We start from the raw sequence: 26,040 nt of genomic DNA on the forward strand, positions 1-26,040 counted from the left end.
ATAAAAATGAAAAGCCAGCTGAATTCAGATCAGATAGTTAAAAAAAAAAAATCCTCTCTTTAGCAACTAATTCTCAGCAAGATAACACATGTAATCTGAATTTACATAGATACTACAACAGATGGTGACAGACTTTTTAGCAGGGGCTGTTATGACAGGACAAGGGGTGATGGTTTTAAACTAAAGGAGGGGAGATTCAGGCCAGACATGAGGAAGAAATCCTTTACAAGGAGGGTGGTGAAACACTGGCCCAGGTTGCCCAGAGAGGTGGTAGATGCCCCATCCCCGGAATCCATTTCCCATAATTCCGTAGACATCTGGAAACTTGTTTTTTTAAGTGTGCTGTAAAATAACGTGAATGTTTCTAATTTTAAATCACTCACAGAACACTTGCCTGCAGTTACTGGATTATTAGAAATTTCTGAAGTCAAAACATTATTAGTTGAAAGAAAATAGACCTTTGGAGTTCTCAACACATAATTGAAACACATCCTATACAAGTCAAAAGGAAACAGAAATTTAGGAGCACCCCAACAGAAATTCAGGTGAAACTATAAAGTGAAGTATTTTACCTCAGACAATCTCCAAGCTTAGTCACTTAGGATACCTGTAAACATACTTTGATGCTTTTCTCACTACAAAATTATGTGCTTGTTTCTTCATACCTGCAGAACTGCCACAGAGATGCTGAGATACCTTCTATTTAGGGAGATGGACATCTCTATAAGTCCATAACAGAATTTCATAAGGTGTTTGGAACACACCCCGCTTGCCCCAAAAGTAACACGTGAAACAGCACTCACAGATACTTCTGTTCAAAAAGAGCTAGTGAAAGCCACGTATGTAACTCCAGTGTCAGACTTTCATGAAACATTTCCTGGTTAAGACAACTGTCAAGCTTGGAAACTTGGTTCCCTGCTAACTCAAGAGATTCAAACCTTAGTGCATCCCTGAATAGTTCTACAGCCAGTGGAAGAGGCAAAACTGGGATGATGCAAGACTTTTATGTTGAACTAGTTGAACTAGTCTAGAACCTAATCAAGACTCACAGATCCAGAACAGCAAGAGAAAACATAACCTGCTTAGCAAATTTTACATTTGTCAGAGAACATTAAAATTAAATTCTAAGTTATAGACAAAGGAGTAACACTGACAACAGCAAGGAGAAGATGCCAAAATTATCAAGGCGTAATGGTTTCAAACTGAAGGAGGGGAGATTCAGGCTAGACATGAGGAAGGAATCTTTTACAATGAGGGTGGTGAAACACTGGCCCAGGTTGCCCAGAGAGGTGGTAGATGCCCCATCCCTGGAGACATTCCAGGCCAGGCTGGATGGGGCTCTGAGCAACCTGACCTAGCTGAATAGGTCCCTGCTCGTTGTAGGGGAGGTGGACTAGATGACCTTTGAAGTTCCCTTCCAACCCAAACTATTCTATGATTCTCTCTTAATTCCCTCAGCAAAAAGGCCTTCAGGAATTTGAATGAGCAAGAAGATTGACCAGGTCTCAGACAGAACTTTAAAAGTTTCAAAGTTCATAATTTTATTTAATCTTAGTTTAAAAATAGCTACCTAAAGTTACTTCCATTTCCTCATTGAACTTTTGCAGTCATGGGAGAAGACAGAAAAAGTTCTGTTTGAACTGCAGCTTCTTCCTGTCACTTGCCTTCCTTCTTCTTGCTTCAGAATGTGGTCATAGAAAGAACTCCTCACTGACCTGTTAGTAGTTGTCTTTATCAAGCTGAGAAACTTATAGTGAAACACTGACTTAATTACTGTCTTTCAAAATGTAGGACCCTGTATAACACAAGATAACAGCTCTAAACAGAACTCCAGAATCACGCAAAACTAAAGGAACACAAATTTCACTGCAGAACTTTCACTGGAAGAACTCACAAAACTCTTTGATACACAAATTGTAAAGTCTTTTCACATTTTTTCAGTGACATCCACATTACCAGGAGACCAATGCTGCACTGCTCTGTTTTCTTCTGGCATTCATGGTTTAGGAAAAATAATAGAAATTGGAGAACATTCAACTAAAATGTAGAAGACAACAGGACTGGAAAACAGGCAGCACAGCTAACACTAAAAGAATACAGAGAAGTTCAGAATCTACAACCTGTAAGAATGACTCCTTCCTTCAGGAAGAGCTCTTATCTAGAAAAAGACATGTTACAGAACAAGTCGTACACAAAACTAAGTAGGGATAGCAACTACATGCCTTTAAATAGAGAGAAAACAAAACAAAACCAACCAACCAAACAAAACCACACCACCAAAAACAAACACTTCATTGTACAAAAAAAAAAATCGGAAAACACAACTTAAAGTATGTCAAGTATTCCATTACACAAAGCCTCTCAATTTAACTACTGCCTTGAGCTATTTCAGCCAAGAAGTCTTTGGTCAGAAACAGTCATAATTATTCCTCTGACCTTGTCTAGAAAGGGGAAACTCATTTTAACTGCCTGCTGATGCCTAATATGTTAAGCTAAGGACTACAGCTGCTTAGGTATGTGCCTTCAATTGTTGGATGAGGAAATCTGCAAGACTGAAAACAATTTAAGAAGGTCAATAGCCATACAGGGACAAGGATGAAGAAAACAAAACTATTTCTGCCCAATAAGGAGTTATTTCGACAAAATCAAGCAGCAACAAATAAAATATCCACCTCCAGAAGGTAAACTTTTTGGCAAAACTGAGCACTCTCAACGACAATAAAAACTATTTTCAATAAAAGGCTCAAGCATCAATATCACATAGCTTTCTATAAAAACATAGCTTTTTATCCTATCCATGTTTCCTGTCTTATGCTTCCACCATTTCTCAGCCTAAAGCCAAGAATCGGGAGAAAATAGATTTTTTCAGAGCTTAAACAGACATAAGCAGGTATTCAAAACATTAGCTTAAAAGTTTTCTACAATAGTCAAATCACTATGGTTTTTTTGAGATACTCTATATACCTAAAATTGTATTTGCAACTGGTCAATATGATTAACAAAACACATTTTGCTACTGGCTTAAATTTCATCATGACTTTCTTTAATCTTTTAAACTAGAGTGTGAAACCTTTCTTGTAAAGTCTTTTTCTGAAAATTAAGTTTTGGGTAAAGGAGAAAGAGTGTGCGAATGTAGAGGGGTAGGGAATACAGGCAACAAGAAATGCTAAATATGTAAAAGAAAGTATGGAAAAGATTTGTTGAATGGAAAAAATCTACCAAGGTATGATTATAAATAATTTCTACAGTAACTTAAAAATGGAGAGTAATAGCCAAGACAAAGCTAATTTTGGAAATCCTCTAAGGAATGGAAATGAGCTGAGAAAAGAGACAAGACTGTTTTCTAGAAAGCATTGTTAGTACCAGTCAGTACTAGAAAATAGCCTTTTGTTTTCATTGTTCCTGTCACCACCCAAATAATTTACATCACCAACTCTCACAAAGAACCCAAATAGACAAAACAGAAATTAGGCCTCAAACTGCAAAGACAAAAAGTGCTGTCCTCCTACCACATTAGACACCATTCATTAGACTAGCGGACTACCAAGCACTTTTAAAAGGCCTGGTTCCCATACTGAAATGCAAGGGCTTTAATTACGAGGCATATACATTCCTCACAAAAGCTTAAGTTCTCTCTCAAATATATACAGAAAATTTACTGAAAAGAAACAAAACCACCACCACAAGACCTCAGTTGACATTAAACACTGCTTTGCAGATAAGATCTCACAGTGGTCCAGCTTTCCTTCAAGAACCTCTCAATGGCCACCTTTGCTCAACTTCAGCAAGAAAGTTCTCATGCAAACTTTGGGGAAATGAGCCAGCCTCTGACATGTTCCAAACTGTATCTGACTATTGAAACTATTATTTGATTTTTCATATAATTCAGAAAACAGATTTCTGGTCATTTCAATCACTACACAAAACTCTTCCCCATCATACCTTGAAAAAAATGTCAAGAATGTAGCACATTATTTGGTTGTAACTTTTGTGTGAAATATTCCAACATCTATTAGTTGTCCCAGTTCATACTATTTTTTATGAATCAGCTATATATTAATATATTTGTGTATTTTCTACTTTAATCTATAAAACTGTATCTGCCAATACATCATTTTAACCAAAAATCAGAATTCCAAAGGCCCTTTAATTTTTCATTGTACAACAAAGCAAAAATCACTGTAAGACCATCATAGCATTTGTGAGCATTAACTGCTATTGCTTTGGGGTGAAAGCATGTAACTGAGTTCCATAACATGGAAGAATCTCTTCATAACACAAAACAGAGTTTCAAGAATAATCAGGATCACTGTTTTCCTCAGAGGGAAAATAAAATAGTGGCAGCTGCATCCCCCAGAAACAAAACTGCCTGAAAATGTTACTCAAATTTTACCACTTGCAGCTCATCTCTAAATGCAATTAGGTTAATTCTGTAGAGGCCCACAATTCTATGGCCACACTAAACTTCACAGAAATTATCAGTTTCTGAGTGTGTCTTCACGGTACCCTTAGTTTTGACAGCACACTAAAATTGATGGATATGAAGCAATCATTTGTACCTTTACAACACAGAAAGTCACATACACCTCCATACCTCTTTTTAATTAAGAGAAACATAGAAGAATACATTTTAGAACATATAAAGACTGAAGGTCCACAATAAAAATAAAACCCTGTGTTTTTCACACTTGAAGTGGGCATGACAACATTAATTTGCTTGTGGCATTCCTAAATTTGAGGGAGGTACTTAAAAACGTAAACTCAAAAAAAAATCCTAATCCTATTTTCCCAAAAGGGCTAAGAGCCCTAAACCATGACCCAAAAATGGGCTTACTGAGCAAATGGGTTCAAAATACTGCAAACAGGATTACAGCTTGCCTTGTAACAGTATTCAGTTATTTTAATGGCTGTAACAACCAACAGGTTTCATTACAACTAGATAAACCTGTGCAATTCCAAGACCATAAGGAATAGTTCAAGGTAATACACCCTTTAAGCAGAAACTGTCCCAAACCAATTCTAGGCTTTTCGAAGTAGTTTTTTTATGACTGTGACTCCGGGATAACAGAATAAAGAGCAAGATGAATCACCTATTATAGCAAAATATACAAAAAACATTAACAGGCAAAATAATTTATAATTTAAGATCCTCCACTCTACTGAGCCTGAGCTTTAAGACTGCCAAAGGCATCTTTATTCACACAGGAATATCAAAGCAATATAAGCTCTCTCTTTTTCAAGACACTATTCCAATAATTTTGTGATCTTGCCAGAAATACATTTGCCTTGGTTAGAAATGACCTGTAACTTCCTGTATGCAAGTTAGCAGGGCAACCATATGAAACAAAGTTGCACCACCCTCAAGACCCTCCAGGTTTTCAATAAAAGTGCTGTAGCAAATGACAAGTCATAGAAGTGTGCAGCCCTTAAGTAGAAGCTATAACTAGGTAACCTCAGTAATTCTGATCAGGAACATCAAAGCAATGCATATGTTTTAAGGATTAAGATTTATATTAAAGGAGATGCATGCGTCTTCTACTACCGGACTCTTAGTGTATTTGCGTTAAAAATTGGATAAAAGCATGTTTTTAATAGAAGGCCTTCAGATAGTCATAATAAAACGCCCTGCTTACTGCAATTATTAGCAGACTCTAACTACTATATATTCTACCATAAACAACGCGAATAAACCTTGAAATTAAAGTAAAGCCCTCTAGGCTTTCCCTGGTATTCCCTTCCCTCTTGGCATCTCCAGCACCACCTGATCTTCATTTAAAAGTTTAAAAGCACCTGTACTTAAGAACTGAGTTGGACTCGAAGCAATTAAGGACAGCAAGAATTTAAACTGCAAGTTACTCTAGAAAAACAACTCTTTCCTTGACAAACTGGTTAAGGTCTGAATTATTATTTTTTTTTCTTTCTATGTTTTATGTCTGAAAAGCACCAAGCCCAGCAGTGACCCACACACCACAGCCAACCAAACACCACCAGGAGTCAAAAGGACCCAAACCTTTGTCCCAACACGTTTCATTACCCAAGAGAGGGACCCAGAAGAAAGCACCAAGAGCCAACACAGAAAAGCTCCTGCTTTGCACATCATCCCCACCCGGCAGCTTCAGCCATTTGAAGGAAGAAAAGGCAAGATCACCCACTGGCGCGGGAAAGCGGTGATACATGAAGCCCACGGGTGAAAAACGACACCGGGCAAGCCCCAGAGACCACATCCACAGAGCCGGGCCCCACCACCCGCTCACCTGGCAGGTACTCCGCCTCGAAACGCCGTCTCGTCTCGCTTATCAGCGCGGCCTTGTCCTGACGCTGCTGAAGGGAAACGAGAAACGGGAGAGGCGTGAAAGGAAGGGAAAGGCCGGGGCCCGACATAGCCCCAGCCCCTCCACTGTACGGCGGGGCCCACCACCCTCACCACCCGACCCCCAAGCCGCTACCGAGAGGCGGTTGGGGAAAGAGTGCCCAGCGAGCAGACAGGCAGCCAGGATGAAGGAGGACAGACGAGCAGAGACTCACCTCAGCCATGGTCCAGCGGAACCGCCCGCAACAACCGCACAGGGGGGAGAGAGAAGCGGGGATGGAGCCGTCGCGTGACCCCGGCAGGGGGCGGGGCGCAGGGCGAGGGGGCGGGGCCTGCCGGCAGCCCGCCGGCCCCAGTGGGAGCGGAGGCGCCGGCGCCGCCAACCACCCAGAAGCCCCGCCCCTCCTCACCCCTCCGGTCACGCCCCCCTCCCGGGGCTTCGTCCGTGACTCCGCCCCTGTGCCGGCGACGTTCGGGCTCCGTCCCTCGCTTCCCCTCCCGTCATGCTCCCTGCGGCGGGAGTTTCGGAGCTTCTTTCCCTCCCCCGCCTGTCCCGAAGCCTGAGTGAGGCGGCCTCGAGAGCCGGGTAAGGCCTTGCCTGTGCGGAGCTTACGGTCGCTGTTCCTTTCCGGGCTGGCCGTCTCCGCAGCAGCTTGCACGGGCCTGTGCCGCCCCTGCAGGGCCGGATGGGGAGGGCGTTAATGGCTGTCAACGGCTTTCATGGCGGGAAGCCGGGCCGGGGCCCGCTGCCGCCTTAGAGCTTCGGGGGCCGCGGCCGCCATGGAAGCCGCACGGCGTGGGGAAGGAGGCGGTGAGGTCCGGCCGAGCTGGCGGGTTTGCGTGGGTGCGGTGCTGCGGAGCCTCAGCTGCCCGGGCCTCCTCAGCCGGCCGGAGGAGGTTGCCAATCCGGGTGACTGAACCAGGCAAGGGGCCATCGTCTCGTACCCGAAAGTTGAGTGGAACTTGGTGAGGCGGTTGTGGTTCACTCTGGGTCCCCAGGGTCCTGTTTGGGGGAGGGAGGGAGTCTTCTTGGGGGCAAAATGATTTGACTCTTTTTCAGAGAGCTTTCTCCTTTAAGGCGCTTTATACTTTTAACCGAGAATGAATTATATTTATTAATGAAGCCTGCACCTCATTCATGTTTATACATACATAAAGGGTGAGTGTCACAAGGATGGAGCCAGGCTCTTCTCAGTGACAACCAATGATAGGACAAGAGGCAATGGGTATAAAATGGAACACAGGAGGTTCCATTTAAATTTGAGAAGAAACTTCTTCACAGTGGGGATGACAGAGCCCTGGAACAGGCTGCCCAGGGAGGTTGTGGAGTCTCCTACTCTGGAGACACTGAAAACCCACCTGGACACCTTCCTGTGTAACCTCATCTAGGTGTTCCTGCTCTGGCAGGGGGATTGGACTAGGCTATCATTCGAGGTCCCTTCCAATCCCTAACATTCTGTGACCTGAGTGAAGGTTCTTAAATTTGAGAATTCAAAGCACTGTTGCTTTCCAGTCCACTCAGTGTATTTGTGGAGCTAACACCTGCAATTCAGTCACATGAACAGTGTATGTGTGATTTGGTTTCTTTCAGTTTACATTATGCCGTGCGGCTGTTGATGATCAGGGAACTTATGCTTTTTTATATGAACTCTAAAATATGTTTCTGAAATGCTTCTGTTGCTTAAATCTCTCAGTACAATGTTGTTTAACTTCATGTTAATCTGTGAGATTAAAGCACATACTGGTCTCTTATTCTCAAATTAGTCTATGTCAATACCTTGCAATTTGTAGTTTTTCTTATTCTTAGCAATCAGTTCAGCTAGTCCCAAAATAATTTTTTTGTTGTTCACTTTTGTAGGTGGAAAGTGTCCACATAGGTTAAAATACCTGCAGAGAATTAATCCTTGCAAAAATGGAGACGCATACAGTTTTCTTGTAGAGGAATATACATAAAGATAAATAAAGATGCTTCTAGGTGAGCAAGAACAATTCTTGTCCTACAATGGTGAAGTCCTTATATTTCAGCTGTCAAAAACAAAACATGTGGAGGGAGCAGCTGATAAAACAATAAACTTATGTGTCAGAAGAATGGCGTTCAACAGACACACTAAGTTGTTTGCTCAAAAGTCTTCTGGAGTATTCAGCATTTGTGCCAGTCACTTCAAAACTGAAATAGTTTGTTGTAGCTGCATAACGGATTCCAGAACAGGGATTATACTTCCCTGCATTTTGATGAAAAAGAAAAAACGGAACAATATTGTCAAATATCTTTTATTGTTGCTTCACAGCTCAAATCAATTTGAGCAGTCCTTTCATTTTAAATTGGATTATGAGCTGAAAGAAGACATCAGGCTGTTTACTGGCCCTTCAGTCTTGTGGAGGCATGCCAACAAGCTGTTCTACATCTCTTCCACTACCTGCACAGTTTTAAGTGCTCCTGTTCAGCTTTCTTCTGTTGTGTGGACAGGTGAAATTGAAAATGAAGGCACTGTCGTCTTAGGGATAAGAACTGCTTGCCTGCCAGAGAGTGAAGATGAGGATAAGTTTTCCACTTCAGACAGAGCCATCTGGGGTAGTGAGTTCTTTGGATATGCAGTTGAAAAACAAAAAATTCTCAGTGGCACCTGCTTTATGCCTCATGCCTACAGCAGAGTGGTATCTTCTGTCTATGTGTGCAAGAATGAGATATTGAAAAAACAGCTCCGAATATCACTTGTTGCCGTAACTAACAAGAATCAGCTTATTTGGTTCCAAGATGGTCTCCCTAAAGGTGTTTGTGACCTTCCTTATGAGAAACCATGTTCAGTAATAACAGCTGTAACCAGTAGCAATGATTTGCTGTTTGTTGTGTCGTTTGCCTCCGGAAATACATGTGTTATACAGAGGAGAGACAGCTTACAGGTATTTGTGGCTTTAAACAGCTCTCTTTTATTACTCTTTTTTTGTATATGTTGTCTAATTGGAACCTCCTGCAACTTGAAAAGCTACATGTTCTAAGTTCTGTAGTGGTTTTCTTTGCTATTGTTGCTTCTGTCAGAATAACCTACCTAAAGTATGAGATTGTTTTGTTTTTGTTACCTGTTTATATATCTGAAAATAAACCCTGGATCCTGTTATTTAATAATACCTTTTATGAATTTTACACAAAGCTTCTGTTGCTAATTTAAAGCTTTCATGGTATGAGAACTTGGAAGTTGTAAGATAGTTAGGCGTGTGCCTACATAATTTATGTTGAAGTGAAATTGATATCATTACTGATATCATTGCAAAACATAAACTTCTCAATGGGATTTAAAAGCCTTTGAGTCTTACTTTCTAGTAACGAAAAGTATCATTTTAATGGAAATGACAAGAGGCATTGCTTTTGGTTCCTAAATTCAGGAGAGACAAAGTTAACTGCTAGAGTTTTGTAACATTCTGTCAAGAATACTTACATAATACAGGAAATGAAAGTTTGTCTTATTTAGTCATCAACATTATTGTACAGTTTGTCTTTACCTCTCAAACATATTTAAGTGTGCAATACAACAAAGATATTTCCAAATATCAAAGGTATCATGTCCTTAACTGATCTGCAAGTATTACTGGTTCTAAATAAATATTAAAGCGTTTACATTCATCTGTTTGAGTACACTTAAAAGTTGTCATCTTCTCTGCCACCTGTCTTCTGGAAAGGCGTCTTTAAAGAGAAATGGTAATTTTCCCCAGATTTATATAGTTTCTGAATGGTGGAGTGAGAGCTTGAAACTTTTTTAAATAGTGTATTCCTGCACCTGAATAGGCTGCCTCTTTACCGAAAGCTAGCTTCACGGAAGTGAAATCTCAAAACCAAGATTTACTCAAATATATATGTATATTTAAACCTCTTCTACTGTAGGTGGCTTCCAAATGGCAAAAAGTGAAGTCTGTTTTGGTGGATGATTTTATTGGCTCTGGAAGTGAGCAACTGCTCCTGCTTTTTAAGGATGACTCCAATACAGATGTGTTAAGTGCATTCAAAATAACAGATCTTGGAGGGGTTGACTATGCAGTAAGTTCAGTTTGTCTTTTCTTAGCTACTCAGTCTGTGCTTACTAAATTAAGAAACCCTCAAGAAATCATTAAATTATTGGTGCAAAGTGAAATTAGATGTGTTCTGTAAAATGCCCTGAAGTTTGAATACAACATTCCCTACTGTAGTCATAAGTTATCTGAAGAGATTATTCTGCTTACTTGATAGCATTGACATTCTTTTGGGAAATTAAAATAATGCAGTTGAAAATGCTTCGCATATGTAACAGATTTACTACAATGCTTACCTTTTGGCTAAGAACTCTTAATTAAGGACATAGTAGTTGTTAATTATCTTCTCATTATTGGGTCTTTCCATTAGGTACTATCAATGTCTAATTGCTTTCAGAAGATTTTTCTTTTAAAATGCTTACTGTGATTCTTCTGATTTCCTTTGTTTTCCCACAGATTTTTAAAATGCTACCTAATAGCTTGCACCTTACTTTCAGCCTGTTAATTAATTCAGGGTTTTGTTTTGGTCTGAATTTTTTTTAGAGTGGTATTAATTACAAACATGGTGTTCCTGCTGCAGAAGGATTGCAAGAGAATGGTTTACTTACTGTTCAAGCCCTTGAAACGAGATTACAGGTTTGTACCCAATAGTTCTGCCTCTGTATTTCCTCCAAATTACTTTTCTGTATCATTACATTATCTATAGGATGAGGTTAATGATACTGGTTTTATTGGAGAAGTGGTTCAGGGAGAAGACAATATTATTAAGTATCCATTCTTGAATCAGTGGAAGTCTGTGCTTCCGTTCTCTCAGTTGTTAGAATGCATTTGGGTAATTGGAAGGGTCTAATTCAATTTTCATTAAAATTTTGAGATAATGAGGAAGCCATTCCATCAAAGCTTCATAAGTCATTTTACTCATAGATATTTAAATACCCATTTAATAAAATTAGAATGTAGACTTCTAGTGCTCCACATTATATATTTTGAGATAGTATAATGCTAGGTTCCTAGTGAGTGATGATGAGTGGCAGTTAATCTTGAAAATAAAGGAGAGTGTTATGGTCTGTTTCATTTTCCATGGAGTTCAGTTAAGTTGGCTTTTACTTTTGCCCAAATTAGTGAACATGAACATTTCACCACCTGTTGATGTTTCTCCTCCTGTTACTAGCAGTTCTGTTACCATAATTTTGCAGAGTAGGTAAAGCTAAAATGTTTTCTTTTGATTAGCATTATTTATAAAACAAGCTGGGGGGGAACTTGTTGGAGTCCAAGTAATCAGTGGGAATATATAATTGCCTTTTTTTCTACCTTTTATCCTGTTAGTAAACTCCCAGCATACTACTTTCGGGGATGTTTGTTTGCAGTATTGAGTGTAGGCCCATACTAAATGGGTATCTCCTTCTATGACAAGGTGACCCACTTAGTGGATGAGCAAAAGGCTGTGAGTGTTGTGTACTTAGACTTCAGTAAGGCCTTTGACATCCTATCCCACAGCACTCTCCTGAAGAAGCTGGCAGTTCACGATCTGGATAGGTGTACTCTGCAGTGGATAAAGAACTGGCTGGAGGGCTGGGCCCAAAGAGCTGTGGTGAACGGAGCCAAATCCAGTTGGTGGCCAGTCACGAGTGGTGTTCCCCAGGGCTCAGTATTGGGGCCAGTTCTGTCTAATCTCTTTATCAATTATCTGGATGAGGGGATTGAGTGCACCCTTAGTAAGTTGGGTGGGAGTGTTTATCTGCTGAAGGATAGGAAGGCAATACAGAGGGATGTGGACCAGATGAATCGTTGGGCTGAAACCACTTGTATGAGGTTTAACAAGGCCAAGTGCCAGGTCCTGCACTTGGGTCACAACAACCCCAGGCAGTGTTACAGACTCGGGGAAGAGTGGCTGGAAAGCTGCCTGGCAGAGAGGGATCTGGGGGTGTTGATTGACAGCCGGCTGAACATGAGCCAGCAGTGTGCCCAGGTGGCCAAAAAGGCCAACAGCATCCTGGCTTGTGTCAGAAATAGTGTGACCAGCAGGACTAGGGATGTGATTGTCCCCCTGTACTCAGCACTGGTGAGGCTGCACCTTGAATCCTGTGCTCAGTTTTGGGCCACTCACTACAAGAAAGACATTGAGGTGCTGGAGAGAGTTGAGAGAAGGGCGATGAAGCTGGTGAGGGGTCTGGAGCATCTGCTCCTCATCCTCCTGATGAGGAGCAGATGAGGAAACTGGGGCTGTTTAGCCTGGAGAAAAGGAGGCTGTGGCCTTATCACTCTCTGCAACTACCTGAAAGGAGTTTGTAGCATGGAGGGTGTTGGTCTTTTCTCCCAAGTAGCAAGTGATAGGACAAGAGGAAATGGCCTCAGGTTGCACCAGGGGAGGTTTAGATTGGATATTAGGAAAAATTTCTTCACAGAAAGGGTTGTTGGTCATTGGAACAGGCTGCCCAGGGAACTGGTTGAGTCACCATTCCTGTAGGTGTTTCAAAGATGGCATATAGATGAGGTTCTTAGGGAGATGGTTTAGTGCCAGAGTTCAGTTATAATTGGACTCAATGATCCTGAGGGTCTCTTCCAATCAAAATGATTCTATGATTCTACAATTGACCAAATATGAAGTTTTTTGTTTGTTGGGGTGGGTTTTTTTTGTAATTGTGTTGTTGCTTGGTTAAAATGAGATTTAGGAGATAGCATGAATCTAAAGTTGGCTCAATGATATGAGGCTGTTGTTAATTTGCTAAGACTGCTTTACGTATAAGATAGGAAGTAATTATTCCCTTCATTTCAGAATTAGTAAAAACTTAACTAGTGTATTATGGCAGCCTTTAAAAGGCAGCCAATTAACTGGCAAAAGTTTAGTACTAAAATAAAAGACTATGACTCATTAGGAAAAGACTGAAAAAAAGAAAAAACTTTTCTGATTCTAATTACAAAAGAAATGTCTGAAGAGATATTATACATCTTCCAAAAGATAAAAACTGTGGTTTGGAGGAAACTGGACAATAGTTTTTCTTCCTTCCTGGAAGGAAAAAAAAAAAGTAGAAATTTGATTCATTCAGGGACCCCTTGAGGTCTCTTCCAAACTTAGATTTTTACAGTTCTTCAGTTTGCCTATTGGCTTTTATATGCAGAAGTGCAAGCTTCCTTCCAAATGCTTTTTCTTCTTTTTCTGGATTATTTGGAGTAGTCATATATTTTAAAACTGTTTTTCTTGCACATTTTACTGGTTCTGCTGGAAACAAGCTGGCTGGATATTTCATGTGTCATCTGCTGAAAAAGGTCTTCTTACAGACCCAGAATCCTTCATAAGACCTGTTTTTTAATTTATTAATTTATTTTAAGATCTTTTAGATCTCTTATTTTCAAAGCCACATGCCAGCACAAGCATTTTAAGCAAGTTGAAAATCTTCCTATGTTTTAATGCTGGAAAATCTTTGAAATTGTTATACTGATGAATTTGGAAGTAGGTGCAGATAGCTCTTTTTAACTTTACTGTTGCATCATTGTTGAGATCTCCATTATTCTACATTTGCCTGAACAGTGAAGTACTCTTGCTGGTTTTTGTCATCTGATGTATAATCAAATTTCAAGGGTGATTGTTTTGATGTAGTAGTGCATGGATCCTGCGTAGGTTAGGAATTTCCAGAGGTTAGTTAGCCTTGAAGTGGTCCCTCTTGGTATTTATATAATGCGGGAAACAATTATTTTGTAAATATAATAGGCCCAGGCAGGATCTCTCAGCAAAGCATATTTTAATAACGATTTTGCAAGACCAAGTGTTCTACCTAAAGGTAGGCACACCTAATAGGGCAAAAAGCCCCTCCTTATATCTCCCCAAAATCCTGGCTGCAGTTTCCCTCCCCTGTTCCCCATTGGTTGGGTACTTCACGGTTTACAGACTACCCCGATGCACATAATACCCTTCCCCTTATTAATCTATTTAAGATATGAATTCCTGGTACTCTGGCTACACTTCCCCCTAAGTTAACTTATCAATACAGGTATTGGTATGTATACAGGTGTCAGTACATATTCTGGGAAGAGACTGTGTATTACATTAAGAATTCATAGTCCAATGTCTCTTGGTCCTTCCCCCATGCTGGGGTCAGGTGCCAGGTCTTCAGTTATGTAAAAACAACAGTTCTTCATTAAATGTTCTTTACAATAAAAACTCAGGTCTTCTAGAAATTTGCCATCAAATCCTCTTTTGACAATCTCTGTGGGATCTTGTGTTTTAGGGCAAAATGAAATAGCAGGTGCAGCCCTTTTTCATACCTTTGTTGCTTACCTGTTATTCCTATACATCCAGCTGTTTTCTAGCAAAGTGACAGCTTTAGCAGGGCTGAATTATGGGCCACTGCACATAAGTAGGCTGCATTTAAGTTATATGCTGTAATACGTATAAGTTGCATTTTGCAGGTAGTGAAATTGAAAAATGTATCAGTCTGCATTTTTGGACTGTTCTATGTTTATATTCTGTACAATGCTTTGGGCCTGAATGCAGACTTTTCTCTGAAGATTTTTTTTTCTTTAGTGCTTGTTTTAGTATTTCCAGAAGAAGACCTCCCTTGGCACAGTACTGCAGTTACATGACAACAGCTGAGGTTACACATTTACTTACAGTTTTAGTTGGCTGTTATGACAAAAATACTATGAGTCCAAACTGTCTTTTTGTGTCCACTGGCCTCTTCTGCCTCCCCATTTAACAGTTTTGTAAGGATTATAATGCCAAATTCTTTTACCTACAATTAACTTGTTTCCTTTGACTTGATGTGCCTGGTTTGGGGCAGGTATTTTTTTAATCCTTCCTGCTGATTTGTTGAAATGCTGCAACATCTAATTGTTTTATTCTCATTGTGATTATGCTAATTTGGTGGTGGGTATAAGGCTATTTAAGAAAGGCTTTGTATATATGACTTTTATAACTATTTTGGTTTAAGATTTTTTTTTTTCTGTCTGTTGCTGTAGATTGGCCCATTTTCTTTTTGATGTTTTTTCATAAGGGATTTTAGTCCCTCGAAAAACATAGGACCGATTATTTATCATAAGAGCAGCTTCAGCCTACAGATCTCTGAATTATGTTTTCCTCTGGCTTTTTTGTCTACTTTTTCCATTTTATCTTTGCTTTTCCTAATATTTTTTAGTCTTATCGATTGAGAATCTTCCTCTCCATTTTTTTTTGCCTTTGTAAAAGTGCCGCAGTTCTTGGCTCAGCAGTTTCAGAACTATATGTATGGGTATTAATGTATTTATTTATGAATACTGCAACTTTAATTGCAATGTGCCAAGGCACTTGGCTGTTCTACTTACTTCTAAGCCTCTGCCTTAATTTGCTTTGCTTTTGACAGTGATTCATCTGTTCATGCTGGATTTACTCACAGCTCTATTGTATTTGGCTCTGGACTGCCTTGTTTTTATGCTGATGTTTAATTTCTGTTTTAAGGGGATCTAGTTTTATTTTCTTAGTTTCATGGTGCAAAGATTGTGACTTCTGCTGATGCTTGTTGCACAGCAAATTTTGGCACATGGCAGAAAGGATGTGCATGTCACTTGTTCCAGAGAGCTGACAGGGAGGCTCTACCCAGTCTTGGGTTTGCCATTTGGTACATTTCAGGTCTCTTTCTTGTGTTGCTCTTTTGAGGAAAAAGGGCTTGTAAAAGCCTGATCCCTGAGAACACATAGATCAGTGAGTCTTTGGCCATTTTGGCTGCTTCTCAGTCTGTGCTTCCCATTTGCTTTCTGTTTCTCAGTTGTTTATTCAGGAGTTGCTCACCAGTGGGAATATATAATAGTCTCATATTCTGATGACCTTGATTAGGAAGGTAGTGTAGAACCATCTTTGTTCTTAACTCTTTTTTTTATTCTCCTGACCCAAGTTTGGCACCAGATTATTGCTTGGAATCTGGTACTTATGATGCATGGTTTGATAGGTGGCAAAGAAAATTTTCTACAGAACTTATCATCATGAGCGCTGCTTGCTCAAAAAGCCTTTTGCCATTGCAGCTTGAGCATATGGCATCACTTTGCTTACATTAAGTGCTTATTATTCAGGCTTCCCTATTGGCTACGATTGATCCTGATCTGTTCTTTGGGTTTGTTTTTGTTTTTTTGTGTTTTTTTTTTTTGGTGGGGAGGGACGTTTGTTTCGTATTCCAGTGGTGAATTTTGTTCTCTCCTTGGCAGCATTGGACTTCTTTGGAACTTGCTTTCCAGAGAACAGCTTTTGAGGAGCTTTCTTAAAGCTGGTGCTGGCATGCTCCTTTTTTTTTTTTTTTAACTGAGATGTAGCATGTGTGTATGTCTGTTTGTAAAACTGTCAACTCTTCAATATATTTATGTGACCTATAATTAATACAAATATTGAGAAAAAATCAAAACTGATAGAAAAATGAAGTAGGAACAATAATGAAAGTGCTGAATATCTACATAATTTGATAAAATTTACCTTAGATGTTTATCTTAAAATCTAGGTTAAATATTGGGAGGCCAGGATTCTTACATTCATATTTTAGCAGCAAAGTATCTTGACTTAAACATTTTTTTTTTTTTTTTAGAAGCATTACCTGAGGAATACCAGCATCTTTACTTGTGATACTTGCATAAAAATGGAAACCTAAGCCAGTGTCTTGGTATCTTCAGTATCAGTTCTTATTTGCAGTAGACCTGAGCATAGTCTAATGATCATTTTTATCTTTTACAGGCTGGTTGGAAGTGCGTTAGAGAGCTACAGCAGCACTTACGACTTAAAAAGAGGGTTATTCTCAAATCTTGCCAAGCATTAATAGATCTTGTTGAAGGAAGAACCCATATTCTACCACCTGCAGAAAAGGTAAAATGCAGAAGAGAATAGAGATCACTGCTGAATTCTGCTGAGCCATTTGTAGAGGTTGCTTCCCTCAACCACTTGTTACTTTCACCATCAGGGTTTGCCACTATCAAAACTCATTTATCTGCTTTTTAAGTCTGATTCGTTACCTTAACCTGCCAATGTACATAGCTGAGACTAAATTTAGTTTTCTACTTGAAACTGAGTTGCACAATAGCTCCTGTCAACTGAGTTCTATGGAGGAGTAACCTCTAACAAAGATTTAGTAACAAACAGTAGGGGACTGTAATTGGCACAGTTGCCTAGATATTGAATATCTGTCTGTGATCTAACATGTTACAAAAAATGAGCTGTCATAGATCTGTGTAAGAAAAAATGATTTTATAATGGGGCAGAGTGAACTGTGGGCTGAAAAGGTGATGGAGGTTGGGAAAACGTTATCCTAATATGTTGCTCAAAATAAGCCTCCTAATTTACTTGGAGTTGATGTCCTTTTAAATTAATGTGGTTCCTTTCAAATCAACCAGGTTTAGACGACAAAATTTTGAGCAATTAATGCAGTAATATAAAACAAATTCTAGTACCTTAAATCTTCTTTGGACAATTAATTGCATGACAGTTCAAGATGTATACATGTGTTGTTTACCAGAAGAGAATGAGTTGTGTTTTTCCTGATATCGTATGTTTTAAGAAAATGCAATTCTATCTTATGAATCTATTACAGAGAATAAACTAATTTATATACATTTCATTTTATGTATCTTAAAAAAAAACTTCCAGCAATAATTTGTGGTAGAACATGAAGTAATGTAGTATAAAAAGAACTAATAACTCCATTTAATTTATCTAAAAACCATTTTTCTGTAAGGAAGGTCTTGTCTCTCTCTGGGATGATGTAGAAAATCCTCATTCTCTTAGTAAAGAAGCATCATTGGCATCCAATGTTCCAGAGCACTTCGTAGAGAAATTGTGGCAGCGTGTGGTGGGTGACAGCTTGGTAGTTGGAGTAAAACTAGTCAAATCATTTTACTTGTAAGTATATACATTTATCTAATAATTTCATTGGGTAGTTTTATAGAAACTGAATTTGCAGGTTAAGTTCTGTAGTAGCAAGAGCAGAGTTTTGAGCTTTCAACTGTCTAATTTTGAACATCTCTATATAAAGTGTTTCAAGTGTGTGTCTTGTCAGTCTTGTTGCTGCTGCTTGTCTCTCTCTAGCACTGTACAAAAAAACTACATTGTACAGCCAAAAATCAGTGGTGTCAGTATAACCACATCACTACTGGAGGTTTTTTACAATGGAGTTTTCTTTGACAAAGATTATGGTTCTTATTTTGTTTATAGTCTGTGTTGACATAGCTATTCTGACATCAGCATGTGGTGTAGATGAGGCTCTGTCTTAGGTATACAGTTTCTAATGCCTTACTCTTAATGTCTTGCCATTCCTAAAGAGTGATTTGCTTAAAGAAGTGTAGAAGAAAACATTTAAAATTCCCTGATCAGCTTAATGATTATTCAGCTTTTGAATTGAACTATAATATGGTCAGATATCCAGTCAAATAAGGTACTTACTAACCTTATGTATTGTGTAAATTATGTGGAACAATCAGCAATACAGTGCTTAAATCTTCAACATTATTTGCTTATTCTTATTGTCTTTAAAATGATTTGTTTATTCTGTTCGTTTGAATTGCTTAGTTTTAGTTGTAAGCACCACATATGTCATTTTGCCCTTACAGGGAGGGAGCTGCTTTGGAACACAGTTTAAAAATACAGGATTACATGGAACATAAATTCACCATGTGCATTGTGTAATGTAAACTTCAGTGGTGTCAGAAGTTACCTTTTGACCTATAGTCCCACAAGCAGTGTAGCAGAGACTGTGTTAGGGTAAGCTTAGACTACTGATGCCACTGAAAATCACTCAAGTGGCTGTGAGGGACCTGACCTGTTGTGCCCTTTGGCCGTTCTGTTGGAGCTGTGGATATACTATTTGTCAACTGCCAGATTGCTATAACTTTACAAGAAGGTTGACCTCATCTTCCTGACAGCCTCTGTTAAGAGCTACTGAGGCAAGAGATGTTTTTTGCCTTTTCTGTAATTATCCTTTTAACTTTGATGGTGATGACTTTATTTTTTAAATTAAATACCTAATTCCTGTATAGCTTCAGAAATTCTCAGAAGATTTGGAACAATTTTTTTAAAAAAACAAGCAGCAATATTGCATTCTCCCTCATTTTTACAGTAGAAAAAAAGATCTGTGAAAATGAAGTAATTTGTTAAATGTTAGCTGGTAGACTAATAGCAGAACCTAGGGCTTCTGTGCTCCAGTTCAGTACTATATACAATGACCTGTGCTTTGGGGGTAAAGGGCTTGCTTGCTCTTCACCCTCAACGCTGTAAGTCTTTATGATTATTTTTGTGCTTCCTACTAATGCAAGATTGCAGTGATAGTTTGGAATGCATTGTGAAGTGGTGATGCTTCCCTATAAAGAAAATTAGACATTCGTAAAACTTTCAGATATAGTGGCATCTTGAGACTGAATTGATTGACAGAATAAAATATTCCTTAAGAGAGGATCTGAAATACTAATACTAGGATTTCATTGAAAGAACTCTGTGTTGAATAAGTAAAGTACTTCATACATTTCAGGAAATTACTGCGTTTAAGGTAATAGTATTTTAAACCTTTTATTTTACTCTCGACATTCAATTTTGTTTGAATATATATAAAACAACATAGAACATCAGAAAGAGGACAGAATTGATAATTTCTGGATTGTTTTATTAAAATAAAGTCTTTAAAAGTAAATTATAAATGATATTGGAATCTGTGGTCTTCTAAATGTCTTTACACATCTGCAAAGTTTTGGTTATTTGTCAGAAGGCAAAATACAAACTGAGAGTACAGTCATCTTGTATGAATTTTCACAGGTCACTGAGTGATGTCAGCCTATCTTTAGTGCTAAATCAAGACTTCTCTTCGATTTCTCCAATTCTTGAGTGTCGGAATAAAATCATTAAGCTGAACAAAGCCTTCTCAGCATTGTCTGTCTCCTCATGTCAAATTGAGCCCCCTCCAAAAAAGATGAAATTGGACTTGCATAGCAAGAATGATCTGAAAAAAGAGTGCCCTAAGAGATGTTCAAGGGTTCAGCTGGATGGAGCAAAGACAGTCATTGCTGTTACCAGCCTTTCACCATTGTTGGCATTTCATCGTGTGTGTTGCACAGTTCTTCTACATGCGAAGAAACAAGAACATCAGAATGGTCATTTACAGGAGCGCAAAGAGATCACTGTACTCTGTGGGAAAGTTTGCTTAAGTCTGGAAGATATTTCAAATGGAAAATATTCAGTAAAGATGCTAAGGGATAATAGTTATTGTACAGGTAAATGGACTGATACAATTTAGATTAATAGACATATGGTTGATTCTCACATTTATTCTAGGTGATGCTGAGCTAAGTTTTCAAAGTGTAATCATACCTGTCTTTTTGAACATGAACTGCTTAGATCTATTGTGAAATAAAGATGGAACGTTTTTTAAAATGGAAAAAAATGTTAAGTTGTAGGTAAGGTTTTGTTAATTTTGAAGATAAGACTGAATACAGTATGCTGAATCCTACAATTTTTCTATAATATATTTACTGTTAATTAGATAATTTTTTTTTCTGACATAGTATTGCCTTTTAAATAATACCAAAGTAATTGAAGCGTCTATTAAGGTCATTTATTTTCCTTTCTTTTAATATTCTTGATTGAATTGATTTTCAAGTAGGCTTCTGCATATGTAGCAAAATGTCCCATTGATTAGTTTTAATCTATTTCTTCCTTTACTGCTAGTATCATTGGCTAAAGCCACCATGTCATCTTGCTATCACAGGAGACTAATAGTCTTCTTTTGGCAAGGTGATGTTTAGTGCTTTTGTTCTATAAGTGGGGCTCTGTTAATCAGCTATTTTGCTTGATACAAGTAGATATAAGAATTTTTTAGTTTTTACTTTTTTACTTTTTACCATATCTTCTTACAGGTTCCATGGAAGATATACTTTCTGTCCTTGTAGTATCCAACAGATTCTGCTTTCAGATTGTGTCTTCTGACTGCACATTGACTCCAGTAAATTCATGGTTACTGGGAGAAATGGAGTGCACACCATTTAAGGAATGCCATGACAATATATTCTGTCATAAAGCAGGAAATGTGTATGGTACAGTTTTTAACTGGACCCTGAAAAATCCATTTGAAGGAGTTCTGACATTATTTTGCAGGTAAATTTGCTCAATAATTGTGGAGTATATACATCTTGCTTACACATTTTTTTAATCTTTATGCTATTTCTTACTGGTACCATAAACGAGAGCAAAAATCACAACCACTATGATTCCAATACAATGATATGATAACCCCCAGCAATGGCAGAATTATTTTCAAATTAGAACTATGGCAGAAACTGAACTACATTGTTTAATTTTGTCTGTGCTAGAACATTGAGTTACAAATAAGTCTAGTCTCCATTAATATCTGCTTGGTACTATTTCTGTTATTCATTTCACTGCATTGTAATTTTATATTCATTTTTTCTACATTATTCCTAGTATAATATAGATTTTTTTTTTTTTTTTTTTCTTCAACATGTGTTAATTTAAAAAAAAAACGTATGTCCTTAAGGGGATGTTAGAAAAAAAGAGAGTGGGGGAAGAAAAAGTTGACTTGTTTAGGAAACCAATCAGAAAATTTTAAGCCTCAACACTTTCAGTTCCTTTTGAAAAGATTACTTCAGGCTATTCAATTTTTGGTCCAATTTTGCATTAATTGTGAGCTACATGTTTATGGTTGTATGATTGTTTATGATTGTATTTTCTGTATCTTTTTTCCCATCTTTGTATTGATATTTATCCAACTAGGATAGTTCTGTGACAGGTGGGAACTGCAGACCATTCTTTTTCTCAGCCTTTCATAATCAAAATAAGCTGTATGTGTTATAAGTAGTGGAATTTAAGGTAATTAAATTGAAAGAGAAGCACTTTAAGGAACATACCTTTCTGATCTGTGTGAGAAAATTAGCTACTTAAAGCTGCTTATGGGGTTTTTTGGATTGGCTTTTCTATGGTTTTGGTGTGAGGTTTTATTTTCCCTGAGTTGTTTGTTGGTTTTTTTTAAATCAGAAGACATCTTCTGAGGAGTTTATCTGGCAAAACACTAGAAATAAGATTTTAGACAAACTCTACATTCCTCTTGAGATGAAGATTGTGTCAGTGTGTCATATGTGCTACACTGGTGTCCAGGGGAGTAGGTTCCCTGATGATGACCAGCACTATTTTATCTTGATTTCTTAACAGTTTTGAATGTCTGGTTTTGTTGTTTTTTTTTGTTGATGTTGTTTGGTTGGTTGGTTGGTTATTGTTGTTTTTGGTTGGTTGGTTTTTTGTTGTTGTTTTGTTTGTTTATTTGTTTGTTTGTTTCTAGTGGAACTATGCCCCACCGGTGACCATTTAAAAAAGACAAGCTCTGGGGCACCTAATAGCCTGCTGTACATGCCTATTAATAGTGATGATGAATATAAGTGAATTTTTTTCAGCTCCTAAATGTAGACCTGAAAACACATTTCCATTGTGCTATTAAATCAAGACAATTAAATTAAACAGTATTCCCTGAAAACAAAACAAGCAGTTTCAGAACAAGTACAGTGTATTGCTTCTTAAAGAAGCAAGTGATGCACATGTAACCCTATTCACAGACATAGATTTTAACATAGAATATTTATATTGCTGAAGCTTGTGTAGTGTTAGTTCTTTGGAAGTACAGTGGCTGGTGTGCACATAATTAGAAAGCCCTTTCTTACTCTTCTATATACAGTATGTATAATAGTTAAAACCATAATCAGCATAATTTTTGCTTTGTTTTATTTTCCACTACAGAATTTTGAAGATAAAATGTAGCTTAAACAATAATAATCTTATTTTACAGAAATCTGACCGTCTTGTTCCAGTGCCTTCATAGCCTTACTAGAGTTCTCCCACCAAGCTGTGATGTAAAACTTCTGCGATCTGGAAGCAAAGGTGTGCTCACTGAACAGTTAGCACTGGCTTTGGAAAAAGAAATGCTCACCTTGAGGAGTTCTTTCTTCTCAGAAGAAAGTAAAGCTGAAAACAGTTTCACATGGAGGAATGAGCCTGGCAAGAAAATCAGTGATGCCCCTGTGGCTTCTCTACTGGACAGTGAGGAGGGAGTTCAGCAATTCAGAAAGAAGCTTCAGAAAGAACGGGAAGAGTGTGTGCTAAGTATGAATCAAATAATGAATGGTACCATTTACCAGCAAGTTGCTTTGAAAATAGCAGAAGCTCAGCTCAGTTCAGATATGATTGTGTGGAGACTGAGCAAGTCCTAGGGACTATTAACTAAATGTATGTTGAATAAATTTTTATTAAAATTATACTAGTAAATAATATTTATATTTTCATGGGTACTTATATTACTTTTTATTCTATAGCTCGGTTATTTCTGCAGATAAATACTGGTAGTTTGGTTGATGACTTGTAGCTGGTTTGGCAAGAAATTGATATTAAAGATATCTGAGTCATAGGTTTGTTATATTTTAAGTTATTTTTTTGTAAGTCCTCTTCCAAATTCATCATTATTGAATTACAAATGAACTATATCAGAAATAGTCCTATTAAACTTGAAAGGTGACTGTTTACACAGATAGAACTTCAGCTTTTTTGTGGAAATCTTAAGACAGCTATAGAAAGGATCTAAGTTAAGCAACCAATTTTAATTCATAACTTGAGTATAGCATTAGACAAATTCAAAGAAGAGATAGCTTATCTTCAAGATATATCAAGCCTTTTAAATAACTTCTAATGATACCACTTGAGAAAGGAAACTCTGATTGTACCTTGTAGCCTTATCTTCTAGAGCCCGCCCTTGGATCTGAGAGATTTTGGAGTATTTATTGGAGCTGGAGAACCAGATCAAGCCTCTTAGAAAATTTCAAGAACTCACATAAATTCTCTCTATAATAAAATGCCTTCAGGTCTGAGAGATCTGTTCCTACCCAGAATCTAGTGGCAGAGCTGATCTCATTGCTAAATCCTAGAGGAAACTGTCCTTCCTTGGATGTTAGCCTGGATTCAATGTCAGATTTGTTTGCTTGTTCCCTGCGTTCCCATAAGTGATTGTCTGCTGATACAAACTGCTCAGTGGTTTTGGCCTATCTCAAGTATTTTAAATGATGGGCAATTCTTTGCTTCTTATTCTTCCCTTCTCTGGTTTGAACAAGATACCACCTATGCATCCAAGAAGACAAGTGCCTGTGATCTTGCAGGTGCTACTTGCAGAGGCAGTAACTTTTTAATCATTTTTTCTACCAGTTTTGTGAATGGCAGAAAGCTTAGAAAATCCCAAATTGCAATATTTTGCTTCCTTTTGTCTCAGCTTTATGTAAGCAAAACATTCCTAGTGTTTCAATGTTGTCAAAATTTTGCTTTTCAGTTTTCCTGTAAACAAATTTTTAATAGTTAACATCTGCAGCGTGTACTCTGACAATAAAAGTTCAACAGGAAGAATGGAAAATATTTCTTGACTCAACACTGACATTTCAGAATAATTCTATATCTTTTTTTTTTTTTTCATCAGAAAGTTCAACTTCAGTATGTAAGTCCTCCAGAAGCATTAGTGGTGATGTTTTCAGTCCAAGGCATCTTCTCATAATGGCAACAGGACTAAACCAATGCACGTCTAAAGGCAAAACACTATCTAGAAAAACAGTAAATGAGAAAACCCTCTGCTTTAGAAGTTCAACCCAGTTTAGTGACCTAGTCTCACTTTTGAGATACTCAGAGTATCAAATGTCTGCTTTTTGGCTATGTAGAAGGAAATTTGGCATTAGGATGTCAAGAGTGCCTTATGAAATTGTCGTGGGTATTTGCAACTCAATATTTACTGGATGAGAAAGAATTGTTAAAAAAACCTTTATTTGTTAAGCTGCAGTTCTGTTCAGCCCATGGTCAAAGCTTAAGACCTCATTGTCAGGGTTGGGCAAGCTGTTATCACAGGAATTTCCAGAAGAAACTTCCTGATTATAATAAACACTTAAATGAAGCAAAAAATCTCAAAGTGCAATCCTGTGGCTTGCAGCGAAGGGCAAAACCTTGATAAACCAGCTGAGCAGAAACTTTCAGAGCAACAAAGCCACTATTCAGTTCAGGGCACTTGAAGGATTTTATGCAAAGCAGTGTAAGCAGTCCAGCAGTTGATTTTTATTAGCACTACTGTAGCAGCTTGATATCATCATGTAACTAACCATCATGTGTCTGTCTGTCTTTAAAGATAAACTTCCGCTTGTGTTCTCGTCCCTTTGTAGAACTATTAGAGTGGGACAAATGAAAAGAAGCTCCTGAGAATAAGTGAAAAGATACTACTGAGAACAGGAGTTGCCAGTTTCTAATTCCATAGAGTTGTTACTTGTTGCTTATAAGAAGCAAGCAATGAAATCACGGAAGTGTGAAAGTGAAGTTAATAGTATAGAATAATAACACATCCAACATGTTCCTACTAAGGTGTTTTTCCAGAGGCATGAATGCTTAGCTGGTGTATCATCAGGTGATCTCATTAAAAACTTTCCTAACAGCTCTAAGATTCCTGGGATAAGTTCTCGAACTGATGAGTAATGCATAATGACATGGCACAACCTTCAGTGGTTGTGATGCAATTGGTAGGTCTCTTGCATATGCATGGGACATACTTTAATGTGCCAAAATCTAAAGGTCTGCTGGAAGTACTTGAAAGCTTTCTGCTGATATGGGTTTTTTCTGCCCAGGAATCACGGAAAAATGGAGTGAGTTTGAGCAAAGGTTGAGACTTTCTGGAATCTTATCATGTGGCAGCAAGAGGAATTTTGCTTGGACGTATGTG

At 38.1% G+C, this 26,040-nt stretch overlaps 2 protein-coding genes across 4 annotated transcripts in view; one reads left to right on the forward strand and one right to left on the reverse strand.

Annotated features, from left to right (window-relative positions):
• MOSPD2 (motile sperm domain containing 2) overlaps positions 1–6,709 on the reverse strand; it is a 32,917-nt gene extending 26,208 nt beyond the window's left edge. Inside the window, exons 1-2 of one of the 2 annotated variants that reach the window (XM_065072800.1) lie at positions 6,526–6,709; positions 6,255–6,318 (exon numbers count right to left, since the gene is read on the reverse strand). In XM_065072800.1, coding sequence (XP_064928872.1) covers positions 6,255–6,318; positions 6,526–6,534 — 73 coding nt within the window. In that variant the 5' untranslated portion in view covers positions 6,535–6,709. Of the gene's footprint in view, positions 1–6,254; positions 6,322–6,525 lie in introns of both variants that reach the window. The other variant, XM_065072791.1, reaches the window with a different exon arrangement.
• A 30-nt stretch (positions 6,710–6,739) lies between these two features.
• On the forward strand, positions 6,740–24,701 carry FANCB (FA complementation group B). Of its 2 annotated transcripts, none has more exons than XM_005510776.3 (9): positions 6,740–6,896; positions 8,169–9,211; positions 10,188–10,340; positions 10,856–10,948; positions 17,001–17,129; positions 17,995–18,158; positions 20,061–20,515; positions 21,158–21,395; positions 23,095–24,701. In XM_005510776.3, exons 2-9 carry the CDS (start codon positions 8,276–8,278, stop codon positions 23,513–23,515), a joined length of 2,589 nt encoding a protein of 862 aa, XP_005510833.2. In that variant the 5' UTR covers positions 6,740–6,896; positions 8,169–8,275; the 3' UTR covers positions 23,516–24,701. The 2 variants fall into 2 exon arrangements, with proteins under 2 accessions (XP_005510833.2, XP_021154496.2); XM_021298821.2 differs by lacking the exon at positions 6,740–6,896 and adding an exon at positions 7,139–7,276.
• Positions 24,702–26,040: the final 1,339 nt, after the last annotated feature.

This window comes from Columba livia, chromosome 1 (genome assembly GCF_036013475.1).
Source record: "Columba livia isolate bColLiv1 breed racing homer chromosome 1, bColLiv1.pat.W.v2, whole genome shotgun sequence".
Lineage (NCBI taxonomy): Eukaryota > Metazoa > Chordata > Aves > Columbiformes > Columbidae > Columba > Columba livia.

What these genes read in the sequence shown, in the direction of transcription:
- FANCB (XM_005510776.3), top strand. Translation starts at nt 8,276, where the DNA reads ATGCTTCTAGGTGAGCAAGAACAATTCTTGTCCTACAATGGTGAAGTC. An exon ending in TTCTACCACCTGCAGAAAAG is followed by an intron (nt 17,130 to 17,994) that starts GTAAAATGCAGA and finishes TTTTTCTGTAAG; the next exon opens with GAAGGTCTTGTCTCTCTCTG. An exon ending in CTAGTCAAATCATTTTACTT is followed by an intron (nt 18,159 to 20,060) that starts GTAAGTATATAC and finishes GAATTTTCACAG; the next exon opens with GTCACTGAGTGATGTCAGCC.